This window comes from Pecten maximus, chromosome 2, assembly GCF_902652985.1.
Source record: "Pecten maximus chromosome 2, xPecMax1.1, whole genome shotgun sequence".
Classification (NCBI taxonomy): domain Eukaryota; kingdom Metazoa; phylum Mollusca; class Bivalvia; order Pectinida; family Pectinidae; genus Pecten; species Pecten maximus.
The window spans coordinates 8825429-8852644 of record NC_047016.1 but is presented as its reverse complement, the minus strand read 5'-3'; the positions used below and the strand labels follow the sequence as shown (position 1 = coordinate 8852644).

General features: G+C 34.9%; 2 protein-coding genes across 2 annotated transcripts; one reads left to right on the top strand and one right to left on the bottom strand.

The window, feature by feature from the left end:
• On the top strand, positions 1 to 3105 carry LOC117316513. Its single transcript, XM_033871135.1, has 2 exons — positions 1 to 997; positions 1844 to 3105. Exons 1-2 carry the CDS (start codon positions 195 to 197, stop codon positions 1893 to 1895), a joined length of 855 nt encoding a protein of 284 aa, XP_033727026.1. The 5' UTR covers positions 1 to 194; the 3' UTR covers positions 1896 to 3105.
• On the bottom strand, positions 3092 to 26977 carry LOC117340882. The gene is given in 31 exon segments (XM_033902664.1): positions 3092 to 4933; positions 5260 to 5575; positions 5873 to 6105; positions 6198 to 6307; positions 6703 to 6935; positions 7992 to 8106; positions 8394 to 8626; positions 9002 to 9095; positions 9396 to 9606; positions 9909 to 10020; positions 10218 to 10390; positions 10856 to 11012; positions 11367 to 11443; positions 11755 to 11920; positions 12160 to 12299; positions 12548 to 12641; positions 12842 to 13011; positions 13159 to 13309; positions 13596 to 13672; positions 14085 to 14241; positions 14620 to 14711; positions 15357 to 15554; positions 15786 to 15905; positions 16111 to 16255; positions 16257 to 16324; positions 16856 to 17047; positions 18160 to 18257; positions 19125 to 19188; positions 20134 to 20310; positions 21093 to 21215; positions 26486 to 26977. Coding segments are annotated over 29 exon segments (4014 nt in total). The 5' UTR covers positions 26751 to 26977; the 3' UTR covers positions 3092 to 4933; positions 5260 to 5575; positions 5873 to 6103.
• Positions 26978 to 27216: the final 239 nt, after the last annotated feature.

The window sequence follows — 27216 nt, the reverse complement described above, 5'->3', positions numbered from 1 at the left end:
TGGCATCCAAAACTATCATTGAGAAAACACAGCTTGAATCTATTGATAATTCGAAACAAAGTTCCAAACCTTTAGTTTCATCCCCCTTAATACACAAAGGATATTCATCTCAACTCATATCCAGCATACATGTATTGCCAGATTACGCTGAAAAGTGGACAGCTACGTTACCAACTGTTACTGCTAAAACCGAGATGAAAAACATCAATGTATCCGATCTACAAAGTGTTCTCATGACTACCAGCTTTCCAGGATCGTCAACCTTATCTTCAATGCCAATAAGTGTACAGTTGGACATTGTTTCTTCTTCTTCAGAGTCAAACCAAATATTGGAAATAAATAATGACTTAACTGATAGGCCGCAAATTGTGACGGACCTCTCAAACCGACTATTGACATCTCACAACACAGAATACAGTAATGGTCAGATATCCGTATATCACTCAACAGTCCCCACAGAATCAACAGAATATTACCAAATCTCTTCCGAGGATACACTGATGATTTCCACGGTGTATCCTTTACGTAACCATGTCAGTATAACGGATACTGGTCTAAATGGTACCAAAGAGACGACACACGACGAGCAAACTTTAGCCAGTGTTTATAGCTTAGAAAAAACAATGTTAAGCACCGTTTATCAAAGTGAAAGTAGCTTTATTCCGTCAGTCACGTCGTTCATTGACCTTGCACCGTCATCTTCTTTTGAAACTATCCGTCAGTATTCCACTCTGGATAATGCATATCATTCCATGAACTACATTCATGATGATTCCGAACCAGGCCATCATGCAGGAACTGAGGAAACTACAGATGTGAAAGACATTGTTGTTAAAACGAATGAAAAGGAAATAAAAATTGAAATAAACATCAATAACAACATTGTTCAGGAAGAAAGAAAATCGACGACGATTACTACAACGACGACAACACAACAGCCTCCACAGATGCCTTTAGAGTTGATGGTCATATGTGCATATATGTGCCAGCAAAGAGGGTGAGTTTTATATACTGGTATTTGCATATATCCACATAGAAGATAATTTATGTTTACAAAGTTCGTAAAATTGATTAAATTTCCCCATAACACCTTAACAAAACAAGAAGTGTACGCGCCAGCGAAAGAGGGTTATATTGGCTTAAGTCAGATGTCTATTGTCAAAATTTCTAAATTCTACTGTTGGATTATTTCCTATTAACATAAACTTACGTTTTGTAGTGAGCAATTGATGTCCTGATGGAAACTCCATTAACTGTCTCACAAGTGTAAGAGTAATAAAGATCTTAATTAAAAGCATTTACATGTATAGTCATTGTTATCTTACTCATTTAAGAATCTAAAATTTATATCGATCATGTTGACCTCTTATTAAAAACTGAATGCTATTAATAAATATACAGACCCGTGTATGCCTTGATTGAGAATATTATGAAAATAATCTGAAGCTCGCTTAAGATCCTTTTAAATAATGTTTGTATTTTTGCAGTTAATACCCATATATTATGCTTTAAATGGTAAATACTCGCATATTACGTTTTGCATGACTGCTGCCTGAACATTTTCAGTGTTTGTCGCAGTATCACTATTAATATATATATATAATCATGTTTTCCTTGATATTTTTTTTCACCTTGATGATGATTTTATCTTAACTAAGGAAGTTAGTTCCGGTGCTTAGCATTACAAATTTATATATGGATGTTGAATTTTGCCTCCAGACTTACACCAATAAAATCTTTATTCTATATAATAAATGAATTCCAATTCAATATTATTGATTTAAAAGTACCTTGTACTATATATTCAGTCTTTTAAAAAAAAAACTCCCATTGCATATTACAGATCGCCGATCCCTCCTTTTTGTGGCTGTACCCTACAAGCATGGCTGCGCTGACAGAGAACCAGAGCACGTAGAAAACTGAGATTACGTAATATAACATTCGATATGTAGTATTTCGGGAGATTCATTGACTATATATATATATCAATAAATAGTCAGTCTATTGCTATCCTTAATAATGCCTATTTGGACAAATTATTTTGCATATATAATTCATTTGATTGTTGAATGTCTACCAGTAAAAGTATTTGTAAATTGAAATAATATCTGAATGTTTTTAAAGCCGCATACTCCCAAATAAACTACACACACGTATTAATGGCAGTCCCATATGCTCAGTCACGCTCTCCTACCATTAACATGACCGTCGGACTGGACGGTTGACCAAGGGGAATCCTTGCGACATCTATGTATATAACTAACTCGCCGCATTTGATTTTTTCGCGAGGCAAGAACGAGGCTACAACAACGTACACTACACATAAACTACACACACGACCGTTATTTACATATCGAGCATGCGTGAACATTCCTATTAAAGCTGTCATTTGAACACATTAACAAAATCTTATCGTAATAACTGATCAATATAAACAATCATACATCGTAATACTTATTTTAAAATATACCAATATCAATATAACAAAACATCGTCAAAAATCAAATCGGTAAATTGACAATGAATGAAGAATACGGAAAAAGCTAACCAGCAATCCAATGCAAATCTGGCAAAATAGGATTTCGAGTTTGTTTGTTTTGTTTTTTGTTTTTCTTCTTCTTTTGCTAACTTCCAACGTACATATTAAGTCTGAAATCTGTAAAGAGTTCAAAATGTAAACATTTATGTATATTTCTTTGGGAGTATGTGGCTTTAAAAAAACTCATAATTTTTCTATTAACCGTATTTGTACTGTCGACAATATGCACTTTGCCTGTCTGTTTTTTTTTTTTATATTTGTTTGTCTTTTCTTATCATTTTCATGTTTCATATCAAGAGTTACACATTGGTATTCTCCCTATAATTAACTCTTGTGTATTAAATCATTCTGGTTTTCCATTTCTAGCTGTTTAATGCTTAAATATTTTGTTATGGTCGTATTACGACATATACATGAACACTGATTCAATTAAAAATATAAAAGCACTATTTTATTCAAACTTTTAAAAATACCTTTCTACTATTAACTCATATTTCAGATATGTAGGTGTATGTGTATGAATTCATTGAAATAAAAACAAAACTACTAACAGATTTGTAAAAATAACGTTTTTTATTGATTATGATGAACATCACAGAGTTGTATGTTTATTGAACCCAGGTAAAATATACAGGTTAATATTTCAAAAGATTCACTAATTTTATTCTGTCATGTTCCTTGATACAAATAACCAATGCTAGGTTTTCCCCTACAATCAATGAGTCATTGAAATGTGAAGAAGTTGCCTGGAAAATTTAGACTGGGGCCGTATCACACTGTATCTAAAAATATGACAATAAAATTGAAAATCCTGTCTCAGAAATAGGCATCATTTTATTGGAAAATAACAGAGTTCACCATAATTTTTAAAAACTGATTTGTTATCAAATACAAAAAAGATATTTGATACCTTGGAAGATCCAATGACATCACGTTTACGTCAAGCGTCTTGTAGTTTGAAAATCAAATTGAAGCGTTAATACAACCAAACTTAAGTCGTAATTATAGACTTGAACTGCAGATGAATATTTAGCTAGAGCACTACAGTCATTCAATAAATTAAAGCAATGTAACAGATTATGATAAATAACAACATGCAAAAGTATATGTACAATGCCTAGAACTACATAATTCACTTCACGTTTAATTTTGTCCGGTAATTCAACGTCCCCGAAAGAAATAACTGAGTTATGCTAATAGTATCTTAATTTCAAATCAAGATTTGAATCTTTGACCATTATCTGAAAGCAAATCTATATTTTTGGAACAATGTATTCACTGATGACATCGACAATTAGACGGTATGTTATTGGTAATACGAAATTAACTAACAAGAATTGTTGGACGTTTTCGTCCGTCTGGATGGTGTATTGTTTGCATACAAAATACTTAAGCAATAACAATGGAACTCTGCTGATAAATTATCAACTATAACAACTAGAAACAAAATTCATTTCAATAACTCAAACATGAAGAAAGCATCGATGAAACAAACATGAAAGACAATGTATATAAAATATTAAAAGATATTTCATTTCTATGCAAAAAATGTGTATCTACAAGTTACAAACTCGTAAAATATTAAATAGATTTTGAATTCCCTTATAAATTTTAATGTCACTGAATTTTGATTAATATGTGTTCAAATTTACAAACAATGGTTAAAACAATAAATTTGAACAAAATATAGTAAAAATTAGGTGGCGTTTCATAAAATGTACCCTGTTTATATTAAGAACATTAAAAGCATTGGTATACCTATATAATAGTATACTGTTGTAGATAAAGTATACAGTGCACACATCTTTATTCAGTTATTATGTATATTTCATATCACAGATGCATGATGAAAGGCAAAATGTATTTGTATAAATAACACGTTAGAAACACTTAAACTACAGAAAACATTAATTACTAATTTTGTAAGATGAGGAATCACTAAACATTTTCATATGAAAATATGTATCGTATCATTAATAAAAAATAAATAGCACTCTAACATCATGTAGTGTAATGAATGTGTTATAAACAATTAACAAACTTATGCAACTGATAGTAAAAGCGTGTATTTTCAAAGCATTCAGTTGTTATTGTTATTACATAAATTATACATCATAAAATGTAAGATTTCGTTATTCATATACACGAAAAACAGCATTATTTCGTTTACACTTAAGGGAACCGGCATTCGCTTGTCTATCACATTACTCTTCGTTACCAGTATGTAGATCTGATTTATTGGGGAGCTACAGGTTTGTAAAACTTTAATTTAATCAGATATGTCCCAGCAGCGACAAACGCTACCCCAACAACTCCAGCACCCAATCCGATTCCTGCCACGGCTATAGCAGATACCCCTTCATCTCCACCGCTGTCTCCGCTGTTTTGTGCTGCCTGCAACGCAGAAACATTATCTCGTTCAATATTACATTAATAACTCTATTGTATTATAGATGTGACAACCATTTAACATAAGTAGTTATAAACTTATATAAATATGAAATAAAATACTAAGATAAATGCAGTAAATACCTGCAACACTACAAATACTCTAGTAAAACATGTTCCTAATGAATACAGGTTTGGTTTATTAGCTTCATTGATGGTTTCATTTCATTTGCTTCAATTAGATTTATTCTCGATCTACGTGTAGATTTCTAATATACTTTAGAGATGTAAATATTGAGTGGGCTTTGACTGAACTATTTCGTTAAACTTACACTGTTAGTGGATTTAGTAACAGTAGATTTTAATGTAGTGGCCGACTTAGCGCTTGACGCGGCGGTGGACTGAGTGTTAGATCCCGAGTTGGATACGGTGTATGACCCAGCGTTGGACACTGAGCTAGACTTGGCGTTTGAGACAGGGTTTGCTGAAGAGGATTGAGTGGTAGTGTTGACTGTAGTACTGGTGGTAGGAGTCGGAGTCGTGATTACACAGCCAGTGTAATTCTGGTTCACAGATAGTATACACTGACCTGGTAGGCCAGCCTCATCAACAACATTGACGTACACCTCCTCTCGACAGCAGTCCACACTGTTATAAGTCAAACACATGAATCATTTTTGTTTGTTTGAAACATATATATTTATGTTATTTATTAACATCAATGCGTGATCACACAAACTTAACATTGTAACGGTGATTAGAGGTAAAGAGATGTAAAAGTATAGCTATCAAACAAGTCCATTTTATATATTAGGTCCATGATACACAGATGTACATACGATAGAGGCATTGTTTTATAATACGGTATTTCATTTTAATCTGCAATCCGTAATTAATGTAGACATAATAAATATTAGACAATGAAAAATTACCCTATCACCTTACCTTATAGAGCCATTTACAATGTTTGTAGTTTTTGTATCGCCTTTGGTAAACCCAGTGTTTGTGAAGGACCCGGTACCGAGTCCCACGGCATGTATAGTGGATAAACCATCTCCAACGTCATACAACTGTACATCTGACGTCACCGTAGACTGATGACACGTGCAATCGTCCGTTCCACACGTACCTTGGATGTTTAACAATGTGCAGTTTGGTGGAGTCGTGTCAATGTGTTTCTACAATGTGAAGATTACGTGTATCGTAACTATGGTATGTGTATTGCATTAAGACACGACTGTGTTACCTTAAGGACTATAAACTGACTCACATTGTTGGTGCAGCCCGTGTACCTCGGGTTGATATCTACAACACACTGTCCTGGAAGGCCCCGCCATGTCCATAACATTGACAAACACTGTGGTCCGGCAACAATCAACGCTGAAATATAGATATAAATCAACACTATTTTCATGTTTAATTTCGGTGATATATACTTTAAAGGCTTGTTAATGGATGATATGGTGTCATATGTGCTAGTTGTTTTACAGAAAAGGTAGTCGTCGTTTAAAAACCAAATTTGTCAAATATGTACTAAAACTATTACTACTTACCATACCACACAATCTAAACCATGGATGTAACAAAATCTTCTTTTCTTTTTTTTTTCTTTTTGGATCACTTTACAGCTGAATTACTCCCATCGGGTTTTAATAGTACAGTGAATTATTTGTATTGTAATGTCTTTGCAACAGATAAAAAGTTAAAGTGTAAGAAATGCAGTACCAAAGTGATAGCTTTGACATTTTATTATTATTTTTTAGTTCAAAACGAACCTTAGAGAGGCGTCCACAGTGTTGTTGGCTTTAACATCGCCTTTGACGAACGGTGTGTGCGTAAAGCTGCCGTTTCCAATACCCAAGGCATCAATGGTGGACAGACCGTCGCCGATATCCCAAATCTCAAAGTTGGCCGTAACCGTTGTTTTAGAACATTGGCAGTCATCACTACCACACAGACCCTGGATGTTTGTCAGGTTCCCACAGTGAGGTGGTGTCGTATCTATTGTCTGTAACACATATCATTCTGTGACTATCTCTTCTTCATAATTCTTTTCTCCTACTCACGTATTCAATTTACTTATGGTATACAGTAGTAATCAACTGTATTTGTGGATTGTTTTGAATAATTTATATATCTTAGACATGCGTGTCGAAGTGTTACCAGTGGCACCTCCTCCATATTACAAAACAGAAAGATTTTACTTTAGAACAAGATTACTCCCCTCCCCCTTAAATGCTGTTCTAAAGTAAAGTCTTTGGCTAAGTATGCTAAGGAGCGATATACAAAAGCAGAAATGTCATACTTGTGTGCTGTTTATTAGATTCGGAATATTTCAAGGTATGTACTTAATGATGCCAGAAATGGATTTACACGATTGCAATAAACGCATCACGTGGATGGAACTTTTCTTCTATCTGGTTTCTAAGTATACAATATTCACGGGCCGTTATCAAAACATTCCAACGGTTTTTGTTACACGCTTTATTCTATTAGGTCCCTACCGTTTTGTTACACCCCTTGTTCTGATAGGTCGGATTAACGTCTATTAGGACCTTACCGTTTTGTTACACCCCTTGTTCTGATAGATCGGATTAACGTCTATTAGGACCTTACCGTTTTGTTACACCCCTTGTTCTGATAGGTCGAATTAACGTCAATTTGGTCCTTATCGTTTTGTTACACCCCTTGTTCTGATAGGTCGGATTAACGTCTATTAGAACCTTACCGTTTTGTAACACCCCTTGTTCTGATAGGTCGGATTAACGTCTATTAGGACCTTACCGTTTTGTTACACCCCTTGTTCTCATAGGTCGGATTAACGTCTATTAGGATCTTACCATTTTGTTACACCCCTTGTTCTGATAGGTCGGATTAACGTCTATTAGGACCTTATCGTTTTGTTACACCCCTTGTTCTGATAGGTCGGATTAACGTCTATTAGGACCTTACCGTTTTGTCACACCCCTTGTTCTGATAGGTCGGATTCACGTCTATTAGGACCTTACCATTTTGTTACACCCCTTGTTCTGATAGGTCGGATTAACGTCTATTAGGTCCTTACCGTTTTGTTACACCCCTTGTTCTGATAGGTCGGATTCACGTCTATTTTGCACTGCGTTGGCAAACTGGCGTTGTCTACAACGTTAATGTATACAGTTTTCCGACAGCAATCCACCCTACAATACAAATACAGTGTCAAATCACTACATCTTATGCATACATGGTCATCAATCGTGTTGGTTTCCTTTTTTTCGGTTCCACTTCATTAACGTCACCACAACCTAAAGTGTTTAATAATTATTATTGATTTGATGTGATATATGGATATGTATCATGTTTCTCGGCGTAGATTTCAAGAGATAAAATAGCCTTTTCCAGAGAATAGTGGCAGTGTGATAACTATTTGATTTAAATGCGTTTGCTGTTAATTTTGTAATTCTGAGGCAGTATGAATCATTCTCACCTAAGTGTGCCGTTGACGGTGTTGTTGTCCTTTGTGTCCCCTATAACAAAAGGTGTATGACTGAAGTTCCCGGAACCTATTCCGACCGGGTCAACCTGTGCGAGGCCATCACCTTCGTCCCAAAGTGAAAAGTCAGCACTTACGAAAGTTTGGCCACACAAACACTCATCAGATCCACAGACGCCCTGTATGTTGGGATGGACCTCGCAATGTGGAGGAATCGTATCAAATTTCTGCAGGAAGAACAAGTTTTTGATTTTTACAAATCATGAAAATGTTTAGAATAGTTTTGCTCTCGTTTTATCGATTTTGAGTAAGAATTATGACATCGTTTGGAAGCAGATACCCTCTACTGTTTAATATGCATAGAACATGGCAAACCGAAGCTTATATGTTATTGATAATTAATAGCAAATGCGTACTAAGTCATCTGACCAAACGATTGTACAGTATCTATATTGCCTTAATTTATAGGATTCATGCGACATTCCTATTACTATAATTTATATGTATTGTGTGGCATCGCTATAAGTCTAATTTACAGATGTATGCGGTATCGCTAATGCCTGAACTAACCCGTCTGTATATATTATGTTTTATAAACTTACTGGTTTTGTCCGTTTTTCTGTTGTCAGTCGCACAATGACAAACTGGAATCCAGCTCCTAGGATTCCCATTGGCTGAGCAGTAATAGTAATGGTTCTGTAATAAACATAATGGCTGAGCAGTAATAGTAATGGTTCTGTAATAAACATAATGGCTGAATTTAAAATGAATAATACTACTTATTCGATTTGATCATAGCTTACCTATTATAGTTTCTTGGCGGATAATGGCTTTCTTCTTTCGGTAATTACGTATCAAGCAAACAATCAGCAATAAATGATATTGCAAGGTATTTAGCAAAAACAGTTCATATTATTTAGTTTTTCAGAATTAATGAAATCTTCCATTAAGATGTCTGATATTGATTACGAGTTGTCAGAGTTTGACTTTACTTACGTGGTGGTACCGACAGACACCCGTCCGCTGTCAGCGTACATGGTGAAGTGGGACGTGCTGTTCTCGCCGGACATCAGGGAAATGACCTGTGACGTTGGCCTTATAGCGAGGTTTTGGTCGTCTGAGATTGTAACATTGACCATGGATGTCCCACCTCCCACATTTGTGATGATGTATGGTATCTCGAGTTGCTCGTCAAGATAAAATGGATCTATTACAGCAAAAATATATCAAAATATTAGTAATTCAAGTATTTAATAAACATCAGCAAATACATTCATTAAGCATTTCTATAATTTCAAACAATTCACACGAAACATTGACTAGAAGATTTAAGATATTGGAAATGTTTAAGACATCTTCCCATTACCAGTTATACATATCCTTCAACATAACTCGATGACATAGATATCTAAATTCATTGTGATAATAACTATGATTGAATGCAATAAGCGAGACAGTTATTGAATTGTAGTATATATTATATATCCTCTACAACATTTTTTCACTAACTTTGCACTGGAAGGTCCTCCAGTTTTATGGCGACTGTGTTGATGAGAGATGTATGTACTCTCCTGAATGAGTTTGCCTGGTCATCCTCTCCGTCCACAGCTACCTGGAACGCCTACAATGTAAAAGATAGGGGTGGAGTGTGGTATTATAGCATCATTTGTTTAAAAAAAACATTATGTTTATATTACACATTTACGGTTAGACAAGGAGCAAACATAATAAGCATTACAGAAAAGAGAAGTTTCCAATAGGAACATTCTAACATCTTATTCGCACAGATGAGATAAGATAGACCATATCCTGCATTACCTGATCGGGGATTATGACTGTTGTAGAGAACACACCGCGACCCCTCTGGGTACTCTTCGTCTGGAGTGCGTAATTACTGATTTCGTCTCCATATTTGTCGAGGAATACCAGAGTGTCCAATGTCGTGATGTTCACGAAGTTGTGGATAGCAATACTGATTGTCATGTTATCACCTTAAAACATTTACAGTAAAGTTCATATCAAATCGAAAACTGACGTAGCCTTGTTCATTTATTCAAGGTGCGAAATCTAAATTTTATCTTGATTTTTTTGCGAATAATATCGTTAGAGCAGTATTTTCTATGATACATCTTTCAACTTTTAACTTCTTAAATATGCAACTATTGCAATGCATTTTCAGTTAGGATAAAACGAATGCAGGTGCATTACCCTATAAAACGTCCAGTCTCATCATATTACAATTAAACAATCATTTTTATAAATTTTGACAATAAAGAATGGTTGTCTAGAGTCAAAACGTTTATCGACATATACTTTAATTTTACTGAGGATTAAATGTTTCTGTATATTGGCATACCGATGATAACTATCAAAATTAATTAAGTTTACCATTGTCAGTAAGTATGGACACTATGAGTAAGTATGCCGGCATATAAACACAATAGAAAGACACCCACCTGCTATCGGTCGTCCCTTTATTTCGAACATATTGAGGCCATCAGGACCGAGCTCCAGAAAACTTTGTACGAAGTCGACTTCACTTTCTGCTGTTACTTCAATGTCCCACCCGTACACATCCTGTCTACGCACCACCCACCTACCGGGTTCAGGGTACTGTTTACAGGATTAAATCAACAGTAAGACCATGTACATAGCTTGATATGTTGAATAAACAAACAAATATGTTGTTTTAGTGGTGTTCTCGCTGTTGTTTTAAAAAGGAACATGACATAAATGACGTCGGCAACATCAGTATAATGCCAACGTGACCGGTATAATTTATGAGCAGGCACAAAATATAATTTTTATAATTAAAACATAGTAAATTGACGTTTAACCATCTAAAAGTATCACCTTGCCCCAATTTATCTTTCCTGCTTAATGTAAGATTTGTTATATAACTTTAAAGTCATATCTGTATCAATATTGATAATGTTATAATACTGATCAATAATGCTAAGGACGCACCAGGTATGTAAGGATGACGTAGTTAGATCCGATCACCTGTTTTGTGGCTGTACCACCGTTAATCCCTGCAGTACTTCCTGTATATAATCGAAAATAACAATTATTTCCTCTAAACAAAAAACATATAACCATTTTTTTTCTTATAGAATTCCTTTATATTAGCCATGTACATTTGGCATAAATCTTATTTCTTAGAGTGCATGAACATAAACTTTAAGCTCCATTACGTTTACAAAACGGAATACATAACAAACAATAAATCAGGTTTTAAGCCATTTTTAGGGGAAGAAAATTCTTGTAGGAAGTGGCATTTATGTTTACATTATTCCATATCGGCAATTTATCAATGCATTTCCGAATAGTTTGAATATGTTAAACTGTCAATTACCGTCCGGTTTTTGTACGTGAGGAACAGGAAGGCCTTTGTCTCCCTGTACTTTAACTTTAAAGGATTTACACGTGCGGTCTATCGGGATGTTGATAGAGGCACAGCCGGTACTTCCACCTTTGATGATATCACGTATTATTGTTACTTCGGAATTGGACAAAGAGTTCTGTAACAATACCGAACACAATAAACTAATCAAAAGCGTTCATATGATAAAGAAAACTGAAGAAGAAATAATAATATAAAAGAGTGAGCTACAAATCCTATTTCTAATACTCCATTGTCTATGAAGCAATTAATTAAGAAATCTAGAAATTAGATTATAAACATTTAGACGGAATCATCTCTTTAATGATAACATTCCGTGTGTATAATCTATATATATAATTATACAATGACTAATACCTTCAACACGTCCGCAGTTGTAGCTATGTTAGAAGTCGTTGTATGAAACACGTGACCACCGGACGCTTGCGCAATCCATGTAAAATAGTCCATGCCTGACCAAGACGTCGGCGTGGAGCGTCTACTTCTTTTGTGATTCACTAGAACCGAAATATGAAAGTAGATGTTTTACTAGAGCAATGGTTATTCTTTTAGTTTTAAGATACATATTTCAAGCCTAAATAACATTACAATGTAGCAACTATGTCACTCTTACTTGACTAGTTAATCCAAGGACTTATATAAAGGAAATGCAAATAGTTTAGGTAAACCCAGTGATCGTATATTGTGAAGTTTAAGTGCGATTGGTAAAACACTGTAAAATGGTTAATGCCTGCCAATTACTTACCCGATCGTTTTCCAACATGTGAGTACAAGTGTTGTTTTTCACGTCTCAGACTAAAACCCCAGCTATCATGTCCTTCCACTGCGACACGGTACCCCTACAAAGTGATATATCATCACAATATAACAGCAATCGGCATTGGAGCTGACCACATTTACACAGCAATAGCATTGTGTTCCGACTTTTATATTACTACACTCAGAAACATTGATTATGGTAATTGTAAAAGATAATGAAAATTGAATTTAACTAGAGCTTCCCTAGGTTCATTGTAACAAACTGCATATATGTTATTACCTCTCCTGGTAAGACGATCTGTCCAATATAAGATTTCTTATCTATACTTCCGTTCACAGATGACAACAAAGTCGATGTGATGATATCACCGTATTCGTCATTAAGGATCACGTGACTGACAATTACATCGTCATGGGATTTTATATCAAGAGCAATGTCGGATAGAGAATCTGGGAAAAAGGAAATAAATAGTATGTTAAATCTGTAGTTTGGTGTAATGCGATATAAATTGTATGTTAAATATGTAGCTTGGGGTACTGCGACATAAACATATATCATTTAGTTGTAATGCATATGCAATACCAAACACAAGATACCTGTTTGTGAAGAACTCAGATATTCCTCCATTCCAAACAAAGAAGACTTGTGTAATTTAAAGGAAAACGTGGTGGAACTCTCTCCTGAGACTTTCAATGTCCAGTCACTTTTGTCAAGTCGGTATATCTTCCATATTCCGGGCGTGGGGTTCTAGAAAAGAGTATGTTGAGTTGTTTTGGTCTTTCTGATATTCAATACATATTTACATAATCATATAGCAACACACTACGAACATATTAAACTCACATAAAAGATACACGACTACTCGAGGATAACCGACAAATGTATCTTTGGAAGTAAACAGGGTATTCAGCACTTCACTACATCACATTGCTACTTATTTAACATTTGTGCACAATGAATTGACGTACGATTTCAATGCTGGTATGTTTGATTGAATATAAAAACATCATGATAAACAAGAAGTATGCCTTACCGATATTGTCATTTCTAACGTATTTCCTGCTAGCTGGTTCCCGGAAGCTTCCATCCCGTCTAAAGTTACATAGGACCCTAGGGAGAGAAACACAAATTGCTAGTGGTATGGTAATTATTTAAGGGTTAATTGTAATGTTTTTTTTTACGTTATTGAGCAATAACACAAAAAACTGGGATGTACTCTGAATAAACCGTGATAACAACGATAAGAAACATTTTCATTAAGTTTAACATGTTTATTTTGCTCCAGATATTTAAAAACACATCGATAAATACAAAATCCCGTGAACAACGATTACTCCGCTACTTCCGGTATAACTGAAAGTAGTTCCTTTTATTTTTTTTTATGTTATGAGATGATAACATATTTTTTTGAGCCAATGAAAATGCTTGTTACAAGCAAAATTAAATTACAATTGCATAAAATTATAGTTATACAATAAAAGTCTCAATATCGCTTTCAATTTTCTGACCAATTACAACTAACCGTTTGGTTTTTGAATGGCCAGGTATGGTGTCCCGACATCTCCCTCGATCTTCACCACAATATTGCTCAGAGACGTGTCTACGGGAATCTGTACCAGAGATGGATCGTCATAACCAACAGTTTTCTGTAGTATGATTACCATATCCGATCCGGAACTCTGAAAAATATCAATATTTACAGCATTTATTCAAATTTATTAGTTCTTTTTAATAAACACTGATTTTTAATATTGATTTCACTACCTTAATTATCACAGATAAATATCTTCAATGAGCTTCTATTCATATATTATTTGGTAAATGAAAAGAAGCAAATGACTAACATTTCATCGACAACACCCGCCATAGAAATGCTGGTCATATCCGGGTCATTTCATCTTCACTTAAAATCAAGTAGGTGTTAGACATCGACGTTATAAGCATATTACAGATATAAACGCAAAATCATCCCTTTCTCAGTCAACGCAACGCCACATCGGACATAGAACTATGATATGCAGACTGATGCATAAAATTCAGTTAATTGTTCCATTTACCTTTCCACTTTTGACTTTTCGGCGGGAAGTGGCAATCATCCTTCCGGTCATGTCATCGTAATGATGATAAGCTAGCTGAGACCTTCCTTCACCTACATTATGTAAAGAAAAAGGTAATGAGATTGAGAAAACATGCCATACAATCATTGTTGACTTTGTTTATGTATATTAATTAAGATTAGTTGTCATAACAGCATGCGGTAACTGAACCTATCGGTAGTGGGAATACTGCAGTGTTTTGGGATATAAAATGTCGTTGTGTGGTGTTTTACAGATATTCATCGGTCACTTACATATAGGTCTTCCTTTCTTTCCTAAAACTTACATTGCATGATAAATATAATAGTATACCCTTTTATTTCAGTGTCATGGAAACCTCGTTAAAAACTTTATTTACGCAGCCAACACAGGACATAGTGTATATATACTTACAATGTACAAACCTGATTCGATTACTCTACGTAATATTATATATGATAAGAACAAAAACTACAGCGTCAACACAATGCAACAATAAAAGCTGAATCCGAATATCAGTCTGGGCGGACGATCCATCCCATGGAAAGACGTCATTCTTTCCAAGATAAACAACAGAATCAATAAGAGTGCTGCAAAAGAGAAGCCGTTATCTGAAGCTTTGTTTCCGATACATCACACTAACCATCAATCAATTGCGTCATTAAGCGAAAACATCAGACATCCTGAATGTAATATCACTCTTACTTATATGTACATACTTTGTAACATCTGTGCGTCCACGGACCGCCGCTGAACAAAGTGGGCGTTGCTACTGTCACATGACCCTGTGACGATAAAGTCGATATGTAGATTTTTCTCCGACACGATACTCAGGATATATTGTTGTTTCTCCGGGTCCTTGGCTGTGGCGTCCGTGAACACATATACATTGGAGTTGGGTTTCGCCTTTACTACCGCTGTCAAAATATTAAACATTTCCGTAAAAATACACGCCATTCCATACCAGACTTTCATTTTCATCCCTGTATCTCGATTCACTTTAATGTTAACTAAACGGATTTATAACAAGAGGTATAAACGGAAGAGTGTTATTGATATATGTTGATTACTTCTTTAGATATATTTTTAAAGTATCTGCCATATAATGATGTCACTCGACACTGTTGTGACCAGGTTGGTATACGTACCCGCTTTGATTCCTGACATTATATATTCAGGACAGTCTCCACCGCCCGAGACCTGGATAGCGTTTACCCAGTTCACTATATCGTTCGGGTGGGTTGATTCTTTCACGGTCGTGGCACTCTCTAGTACAAATAGATCAATATGTCAGTATATTTTTAACTCAAGTAGATGTTTTCATCAATTTTGTCAATAAGGCCAGTTACAAACGATGTGCAATGGTAGTCATCTAATTAATCAGTGGTAATATAGACATGACATTAAAAAGTTATTGTAATTTTCCTTTAACAAGTATTACGCTACATCAAACGGAGACTAGCCCATACGTACCGGGATCACTGAATGTCACCAGTATATAGTCGTAGGGCTGCAGTCCTGTTCCCTTGGTAAGGTTGATGATTTCCTGGGTTTTGGTCTTCACAGCACTCACGACACTCCCCATTGATCCACTGGTATCTATTACGAACACTAACGAGTTTCCCTGGACGTAGTTGGAGTAACTCTTCGAATTTATTATTCCCAACTGCTTTCAAAATACCATTAACTGCAAATCAGAAGCGTCAATACGTTAATTTGGCCCGATACCCTTTATTATAGGCAGTTAGCAGATCTAACACGTGTACAAACCTATTAAAGCAGATGTTTGTTGAATATAAATGACTTATTGGTTATATCATTATCCGAATGGTGTTGTTTTAGATACATCTGATGTATTTATATTTATAGCATTTCACAACGCACCAGTAAAATATCAGAAATAATTAGTGCTTACAATCATGATTTTGATTAATCAATATAGCGTTTAAGTGCATTCACTGCGAGGGTAGAATAAGCGCTTGTGTCGGTACCTTTACTACATTAATTGCGGTTTTAATTACTACACACTTGACAACGTTTTCGTGTGAGCGAGACGTAACCGGTTCACATGACAACAGAAAATGGTAAAATCGCATCGATATGTAATTCATAATAGTTAAACTCATTAGAATAAGAGAATTTGTCGATATCAAATATAGATATTTTATCATTCTCATGAAATATGTATGACATTCTATATATGAGCAATGTATCTGACCTGGATCTGAGAGGAAATATTTCGTGTGGGCAATGGCTGCTTGTCCCGCAACGTCGTGTTTGAAGAAATGTGGAGACAGATTAGTGTCCTTGGTATCCTTGTTAATACCGCCGAGGGCTGCAATATTTTCTCCGGATTTATCATGTAAACCCCCGTGACTACATTTCCCTTGAGTGTTTGTAGCGGGATCCTCTGGAACAGGAATGACCATATTGTTAGAAAAAAAGACATATAGACAAACACAAGGTTTCTGGAACAGATAACATCACATTTGTCTGTAGCGGGATCATCTGGAACAGGAATTATCATAATGTTAGAGAAAAGAAATATAGACAAACACAAGGTTTCTGGAACAGATAACGACACATTTTTTTGGGTCGGTACAAAAACCAGATGTCTATCATAATACACTGTGATATTGAACTCTCTGACCATTGCGAAAATGTATTGGAAACTGGTGCGTTCTCCCCTAAGCAGTACGTAACATTTATTGTATTAAATATTTCCGTGTTTCTGAGGTACAGCGGGAATAATTTGTCTGATCCGGCACGACGTTTGCACGTGCAGTAATAGGCTTCGGTTAGGGTACGTGCGCGGGGTGCAGTGGCCATTTAATATCTAGCTTGTCGTCAACTAATGTAGTCCTTGCTAAACTTTTGTCAGAAGTTTCCACGTATTCAGAGGGTTGGATTGATACAGTTTTCTTTGGTTTTTACATTTTAACCTCGTTTTTGGTGCCGTGTTTCATATAAAACGTTTTTCTGCGAAACGGTCGTGAGTACAGTGAGTTTTGAGTAGGTTGCGTTGGTGTTCTTTTCTTTTCTATGACACTGGTCCCTGTGTCGGCCTGGAGAATGTATCGTAGTAAGAGAGAATCGTTTCCAGCCATGTCGGGCACAGGTTTCCGGGGATTTTAACGCCTACTACACTTATTCCAGACGGGCTAGTACAGCAAATGTATATTTTATAGTTTGAATTATCTCCCTTCCAACACTTTTCAATGTTGTTTATGGAACGTTAATTAGGACACATTTTAATAATATCCTGTAATGACGTGTTATGGTAAAGTATCACATAACTACGACGTATTTTTATGCTTTTATTAAATTAGTTGGTTTTTTTTTGTTGTTGTTAAATGCTCAAAATCAGACAACTTTTTAAAGATATTTTTGTTATTGATACCTGTTATTTCATTAAGTAATGAATGTTGGTCACCCAATATTTATGCTATCAATCTTTTAGATAACGCATATCAAAATTTACGTCGATATATGATTATGCGAAACAGAGTACTGCATACTCACTGTTAGGTTTCTGTATGTCCTGTCCATCACGATAACCACTGGTCAGTTCGCGAGGAAAGCCCATCATGTTGATGAAACACGGGAACCCTACAGCTGTTCTGTTGTGGGGTAGTGAAGAAATCGTAACAGGTAACATAGGATATTGGAGGGTAATGTAGAATCGTAAAAATGTAATACAATATAATGGAGGGTAATGTAGAAATGTAACAATGTAATACAACATAATGGAGGGTAATGTAGAAATGTAACAATGTAATACAATATAATGGAGGGTAGAAATGTAACAATGTAATACAATATAATGGAGGGTAGAAATGTAACAATGTAATACAATATAATGGAGGGTAGAAATGTAACAATGTAATACAATATAATGGAGGGTAATGTAGAAATGTAACAATGTAATACAATATAATGGAAGGTAATGTAGAAATGTAACAATGTAATACAATATAATGGAGGGTAATGTAGAAATGTAACAATGTAATACAATATAATGGAGGGTAGAAATGTAACAATGTAATACAATATAATGGACGGTAATGTAGAATCGTAACAATGTAATACAATATAATGAAGGGTAATGTAGAAATGTAACAATGTAATACAATATAATGGAGGGTAGAAATGTAACAATGTAATACAATATAATGGATGGTAATGTAGAATCGTAACAATGTAATACAATATAATGGAGGGTAATGTAGAATCGTAGCAATGTAATACTAGATAGTTGAGGGCCATTGAGAAATGTGACAATATAACACCATATATTTGTTGTTAAAGGAGAAATGTAACAATATAACATTGCATTTGGTAATATAAAATCATACAATATATGATATTGAATAAAAACAGTAATAATTATTAAATTAATTTTAATTGACTGCAAACGCGTCCATTAGGGACTTTATGGAGTTTCTAGATTAATGGGGTATCAACAAATACTACTTTCTGACACTCACCCACAACTCTTACACATATCAGCTGAGGGCGAGGCGAGAGTCATCAAGGTTTTACCAGGCAGACCTGAAATCATGTCAGTGAATTAAAAACAAAATTCTAAATCGATTACCCATTTTATCCAGAAAAGGTAAGCTACGGAAATCTTTTAACAAACACAACACTTTTAAATGTCAAAAAATAATCCGCAACGTAAGAATTTTAAAAGTGCATCCCTTTATATATTATCGTATGACTATAAATCTCTAGCTATTGTTATGAACATTCTGATCTTAGTTTAGTTTAGATTTAGTACCACCAACATCAGTTAAATGATGGTCATTACGTTTTATGAAGACAAGAGAATGATTACGTAATCACGAGTTTATCCAGGAGCACTTCCGGTATGATACTAATAATGGCTGTTCTCGTTGTAACAGGGTAATGGTATTATTTATGAGGACGTAATGAATATCCCTACATGGCATTAATCGGGAATTTATAGTCTAACTTGTTTCAGATTTTAATGGACAGTACGCCGTATGTTTATCAGTATCGGTACATTATATTTAAATGTCTATGGTATCTAAGGTATTACATTAAAAGCATTTGTTACAAATTATCTACGACATTCAAAAATACATGACACTGTCATTAGGTAACATTAAACACACAACGTGTCTTTTTAATCTAATTTGATTTATTGCAAACACATTAATGTATCCTATTCTGTTAATGCCGTTTCGCCTTAGCCTATTTTGCATTAAAACATAGCTAGTTTTTCGTGTAAATTAAAAACGTAATAGATATCTACTCCTACAGGTACAATTTGTATAATACCATCATTTTATGATTCTGAGAAGACTCCTGACAAAAGCCATAAAAATGATGGACGACTGATAACAATTATCAGATTATGGCGATGTCATGATTCCAACCCCATTCATTTGAAGTTACATGTATGTCACTAGACACCGTACATTACCAAGCTAACCAGAATTACGTTGAAGGTTCGTAAAAGTTAAAACTTACCAAAATCCTCGTATATATCGGCGTTGTTTTGTAACTCTACCCAGTTTGTGTTGCTGTAAAAACTCTGGATAATGTGGAGGTACTGGCCAACCAGTTCTCGGGCGCGTTCGTAACTTGGGTTGGTTGCGCCGAGAACTTGCAGCAAGTTATCCCGTAGTGTGTTCAGTAGTGTATGAGCTGAAAATGAAGGAATATAATTATATTATGATACAGCATCATATCTCATTTCCATAGACGAAGACTAAAACGCATGAAACAGAAATATTCTTCGCATTTGAAACTTATAGAGCCAAGATAAAACTACCTTCGAAAGCTCCTTATTCTTACTGGTTTGATATCACCAAGTGATAATCAAGGACATCAATATAACAATTAACATCTCAATCACAAGACATCATTTAGTGTTGTTATCGAGTTAAGACATTTTTGTGAACACTACATTAAATGAATACTCAGAGATGTAGTATAAACTATGAATACATGACTGATAAATGTATTACCCATGACATTACCTATTTTAACTATATCAATCGGATCTCCTTACTAGTAAGTATAGAGTGTATACACTGTATACATCCGCAGATCGTTTACAACTTGGTATACATAAAAGGTAAATCATTGGAGAGACGTGTAATAAGCAAAATCAGATAATTAACGCATAACACAGCTATATCAATCATAGTTATAGCAATACACAGTAATAACAATACACAGTAACAATAATACACTTTTGTATTACACAGTAACAACAATACACATTATTAACAATACACAGTTATAAACGCTGACTTATCAATCAAAATCAGATAATTAACGCATTTGTAACAACAAAAAACAGTAATAACAATACACGGTTATTGCAGCTGACTTCTTGATATATGATATCCACTTGAATAGACGGAACACCAACAAAAGCAGGTGTTTAAGATTAAAGAGCTCTAGAAGCGAGAGTGGCTCACCCTGTGGGATTTGCTCGCCGTTGACATACCACACAGCTTCCCTGTAGTGTTCCTGGTCCACTTTGGTATTCTGTTTCACGAGGTCGTTTATTGCTTCCTGAAACCGAGTCTCCGAGGACGAATCTACAATTGTAATTTGTAAGTTGCAGGAACAAAATGTCGCAGGTCATAAACCATAAAGGTTAGTTAACATAGACGCATGTCCCTTGTTCTTGAATACACATAAATCTCACTAATCAATCAAGGGGATAATTCATATATACGTAGAACCAGGTATACCAGAACATTATATAGATATGATGTTTACTGTTCTACCGGATTGATCTATTAAGACAATCCCTATCCTTAAAAAGACTCAGAGACCGAGGCTAAAATTCAAGTGTGACAGTTTATCAGAGAAATAATGACTGGAATGTTTCTACAGATACAATGAAAATTACAGTGAACTAACCATTTATGCATTTTCGTATATACGTTTTTATAGAGGTTGGTACTCGTTTGTTGTATTATGGTATTCTATATTATATTGTCCTGCATAAGTCTTCAAATTGAGAGCGAAATGAGAGAAAAAAGCTAGATTTGCATGGCGATCATTGATACTAGAATAGGACCATGCGTTCAAGAAGGGTGAGCGATTCTGACTCACCGACTTAACCCGCCAATGAAATGTAAGTTTAATGTTGGGGTCTTGAAAGATAAGACACTGACAAAGAAACAACCGGGGATGCATGTTTTTGGGAATCGAACAGGCCGACTACACAAAGAATTGAAATGTTTCGCTGTGGAACTCTAAGGCTAAAATAGCACTTCTTACCCATGTCCTCTAACATATATCGTTTTACAAAGATGTGGTGTAAGTCGTAGTTAGTTTGTCGTTAAACAGGAAATAATTACTTGACAAAATAACATTAAGTCTACTGACATTTTCAATTCCTAACTTCTGTGATATGTCATAATGACATTGACGTTGGTTTTTATATTTCATACATTCATAAACAGCCCACTATACCAAATGTGATTATAATCTCGTTTCCACTTCAAATGGCAACATTAAAAGACTGACACATTTGGGGCAAGTAAATAAATAAGATAACTATGACAAGATAACTGATATTAATATTGTTTCTTGCTGCACGTGGACCGTATTCCCAGTCATTGATAAACGCGTTACATGTACGTCATTCCAAACAGCGGACTGAAGACTTTATTTGAATGACATCAACGTTAAAGCGATCATTTGTCATGAAAAGTGGTCTTTAAATATTGAGTTCAAAGTTACTCTCAGTTGTTTCTGGTGGAACTAGCAAGAGGTCACACGAACAGAATCGAGTGTTTACTAAACATTCTAAGTACAGATTGAACGTTTGTGGATATAAGAATACCGTCTGCAAAGAATACGTCAACGTATGATAAAATCAGTTAAACAAGAAGATATTTCTAAAGTGAAATAAAATATATTTATATTGTGTAAGGTTATCATTCAGAACAAGAGGATACTTATCCCAAATCCGAACTTCAAAATGAGATATTTATGTGGTTATTGAATTGACAGATTCGATCTGGTCCTTTCAAACAAATCACCAGTTGTTCACCTGTTATTTACCTACACTGACACATATTGACAGCAAGTTTCGCTGACATTCCGACATGACTCAATGTTAGATAATTTACTCGCTCCTTATACCGACATGTCTCAAGATAAGTTAATTTAACCGCTCCTTATACCGACATGTCTCAAGGTAAGTAAGTTTACCCGTTCCTTATACCGAAATGTCTCAAGGTAAGTAAGGTAAGTTAATTTACCCGCTCCTTATACCAACATGTCTCAAGATAAGTTAATTACCCGCTCCTTATACCGAAATGTCTCAAGGTAAATAAGTTAAGTTAGTTTACCCGTTCCTTATACCGACATGTCTCAAGGTAAATTAATTTACCCGCTCCTTATACCGACATGTCTCAAGGTAAATTAATTTACCCGCTCCTTATACCGACATGTCTCAATGTAAATTAGTTTACCCGTTCCTTGTACGGATATATCTCAAGATAATATCTATATATGAAATGAGTATGGTTACTGCTTTCTAATCAACAAATACTCAACTCGTCTATTAAACCCCGAGAAAACAAGTTCCTAAATAATAATAAAAGCAAAAACAAAAACAAAAACTACAAGAGCCTCATTAATCTTGATTTCTTTTAGTATTGTTATTTCAAAAATACTATCACTAAGTCTTATACTAGTTTTGAATTTAGTGATTTATAGCTAGTATCGAAATATATAATTACACTTAATCTTTATCATACAGCTTCAGCTTTAAACGGGTTGCCTGTCGTCTCTTTATTAAGACTGCAGAATTAATATCCTAAAGCTAGTACTTTAGACGGCCGTGTTTCTCTTAGGCTACACTATGCGTAGCTGTGCGTTTCTCACATACTCCACACGATGATCACGTGGGTACTTGGAATAAGATTACTCTTACAGCTTGCACGCGCAAAGAAGCTACTCATAATTAATTAGTTACGTCATCACGTTCGGCACACATTTCATGGGACATTGAGGATCGCGCCCTCGTGATGCCCAGTCAACCGCTTACTCGAGGGTTGAAATAATCCCGGTCCAACGAACACACTCATTAAGATTCTACAAGTATCCTCCATCCATCATCTTAATAAAATAATTCTTAATACTATGTCAGTACAAGGAATTGATTATAAACCGTGGTATCCTATATAGGCTACCAGTAAAAATATCTAGAATGAATTAATGCAAAATTAATTTCATCGATGGGGACCATTAAAAAAAAAAAAAAAAAAAAAACGAAATATGAACGTACATTTGTACCACGTGACTCTGACCGCTAAAGTTATAAGATTTTGTAACTGCATTGCGTAGTATCTTATCATTTTCCACTAACCCAGATGTATACAAAAATGAAATGTGTGTGCTTTGGAACCAGGTGGCAATTTCAGTTATATAATTTGCAATACCATAACTTAAAGACTGAAGTTGAATTATTGTTAAGATACATATATTACCCAAACGATCATGTCTTTACCTTGTGCGTTTTCGCAGTCTTATAAAAACGGCGAACACCGACATATAAACGAAACCGAAATTGACTTTAATATCAATAAAACTGGGGCAAAAAATAACAAAAATACATATTACAATATGGAAAAGTACCAGGACAGACCAGGTGTTCCTAGGCGCAAGCGTCCTTTGGTTAACATAACATTGCCATGCAGGATAGAAAAGTGTTAATACTGCGGGATGTATGTTCGAAATATCAACAGATGATTTGGTCACAGTGTACATGTAATATCAGAAATGTTAGCAAACCATATAACCAGAACACTTTTCTAACCACGACTCATGCATGATATACCCAAGGTTTGTCTGCAATAGATTAACATCATCCAAATACATATATACACAGGATGAACATAGTCGAATTCGATGTTTATTCGGGATAGTATGCAAGATAAATTAAAGATCAGGTTTATCCTAAATTAGAAAATAAAAAGACATTTCATTGTAAAAGCTATTGCATAATCAGAGGGTCGGTATTGACTTTTATTGTGTGCGCTTTGAATACTATGATCCTTCATTTAACAAGTGTACGTGTTAAAATCTGCACTTTCACCCAAAATGATTTACTATTCTAACAACATTACATCTAAAGATTAATCTGGATTTTCCTGGGAAATTTTACGGTGACTTTTACTTTTAGGAGTGTAGAAGGAGAATGTCTGAAAATAACCCAAGTCATGTTTGTCAGGGTTTACATGTACATATATATATAGTAACACTTCCTTCTTTTACAACACTTCTTACCGACAACATATTTGAAGGTTTGCTTTAACAGTATATACGTATGCCTCTTTAACAGTATATACGTATGCCTCTTTAACAGTATATACGTATGCCTCTTTAACAGTATATACGTATGCCTCTTTAACAGTATATACGTATGCCTCTTTTATCATCCTTCAAGATGTGCTGTCTCCCTAAACAAAGGACGGGAATTTAACGGGAGTAATTTAAAACAAATATCAATATGCTGAGTCACTATTATTCTTACATATGCCTAACAACAGGCTAATTAAGATAGTTCACTAGATAGGAATAGTCGATCTCTCTGGCTAATTATCGAGCACTGACTTTACTGACCCAGATAATGGGGATTATCGGTGATTCGTTTTCTATGTTTCGTCCTCACTTTAAAGCCATACTAGGGTCGAACATGCGCATGGAAAAGGAAAGTAGATGCCAGGTAAATAACGGTGGAGTGGTATCCTCTCTCGGTAATATAGCTATCATAATTCCTATCTCTTTTCTACTTTCCACTTCCAAACATAGCCATTAAATGATACCACAACACAAAGTGAAAGACAAAGACCAGGAATCACAATTTACTTAGCATAATCTGTCCGTATGAATGTTATTCCGACGGTTTGGGGACGGCTATTTATTACTGAAGAATAAATCGTAAGCTGGTACAACCGCAATATTTACATATCGGCAATATGTCTAGAATTGATAAGAGGTGATGTTTTAGAAATCTTGTGGAAAAGAAATTTATCCATTAAAATCAGAGTCCATTACTGAACGCAATGTTTAAGAAGATCTATTTGGGATAAAAAGACAAGATGGATAAATGTTGAATGTTAAACAGTTAACATAAAGGTAACGAGTGAGCCTTGGATTGATGATCAATTAATTAGGATTTTTACATGATTGCTGTCTAGTTATTTAGTTAGCGAGGACAATATCGACATCGTACCAACCGATAAATAGAATTATTATAGCCTTTCTTATAGTTAATAGTCACTACAAGACTTAATACCAAATCTTTCTCCTGGAAATGTTTAGGTGACGTAAGTAATGCCGCTAGTATTTATCAGGAAACTAAGTCTTTTTATAAGCTATTATGTCATTTACTTGATATGTTATTTCTACATCAGAAACCAAATAAAAACGTTATTTTATTTACACATATATGGATGGCATTTATAGGCATTTATAGATAATGTACACGATACATTCTGTCTATTTATTTGATATGTAACACAAACACTTAGATATGAAGAAAAGTTTCATGACACCGCCTGACTGAGGACAGCTAGTGTCTCCGTATACATATTGTATGGTTATAGTCGTAGTTAATAACATATTAACATAGTTCGCAGTATGGGTGTGAAATATGAATAATATTTAAGTTAATTTATCAAAGCAAACCTACGGAGGTATAAAAATTATACATGAAACAGTTATCAATATTTTAAAACAGGATAGGAACAAGAAGATATATATGATATAAAAAAGACATTGGGGTTTAGTTTGATATAATGATTAGTTTTAGAATTGAATTTATAGATATAATCATACTTACTTCCGTAGTAAGCATCGTAGAGTTTTCTAGCAGTGATGTCCGTGATACCTGTCAGAGATCCAGCTGCGACTGTGGTACTACTTCCAGGCGGAGGTATACTCTCAAAGTACGTTGCTACAGCTTGTAAAACGCCGATTTCTGTAATGTCTGCAAGTGTGTAGTCAGGTCCTTTCAAAAAGGACGCATACTGATTGGGGTAAAACCCTATGACATTTGTTAAATTGCCAATAATCAAAAACGACATAAGCACAAGTTTGTAAAACATTGTTTTTGGTAAGAAGACCTGATATCAAGAGAACAATTTGATGTGCTCTAACGAAAATGAAGTCAAAATTTGAAATTGCGTTACTAGCCCTATTGATGAATTATTTCACAATCAATCCTGTGTTGTAATGATAAGGCGTTCAGATCTGATAACGTTCCGTATATCCGACACTGATACAAAAGAGTTATTTTCAAAGTCTGTTCCCTCTCGTAGGTACTTGGGCTTGTTGTCCCCTCGCCGTGGTCTTGTATAAACAGTAACGGGCTTCCCGTTCGTCTTATCAAGTTCGAATCGGCACGTGACACTGTGGCGTATGAGGAATTGTGGAATTGGACTCACCTTAAAAAAAACTAGAAGACTATTATCGGTTTGTGTTGTAATGATTAATGCTTTTGATCAATGCAACTTTCTATCTAAATTCCAATTGTTTGATAAATTATTACTCGGCTGAGCAGATATAACTGCA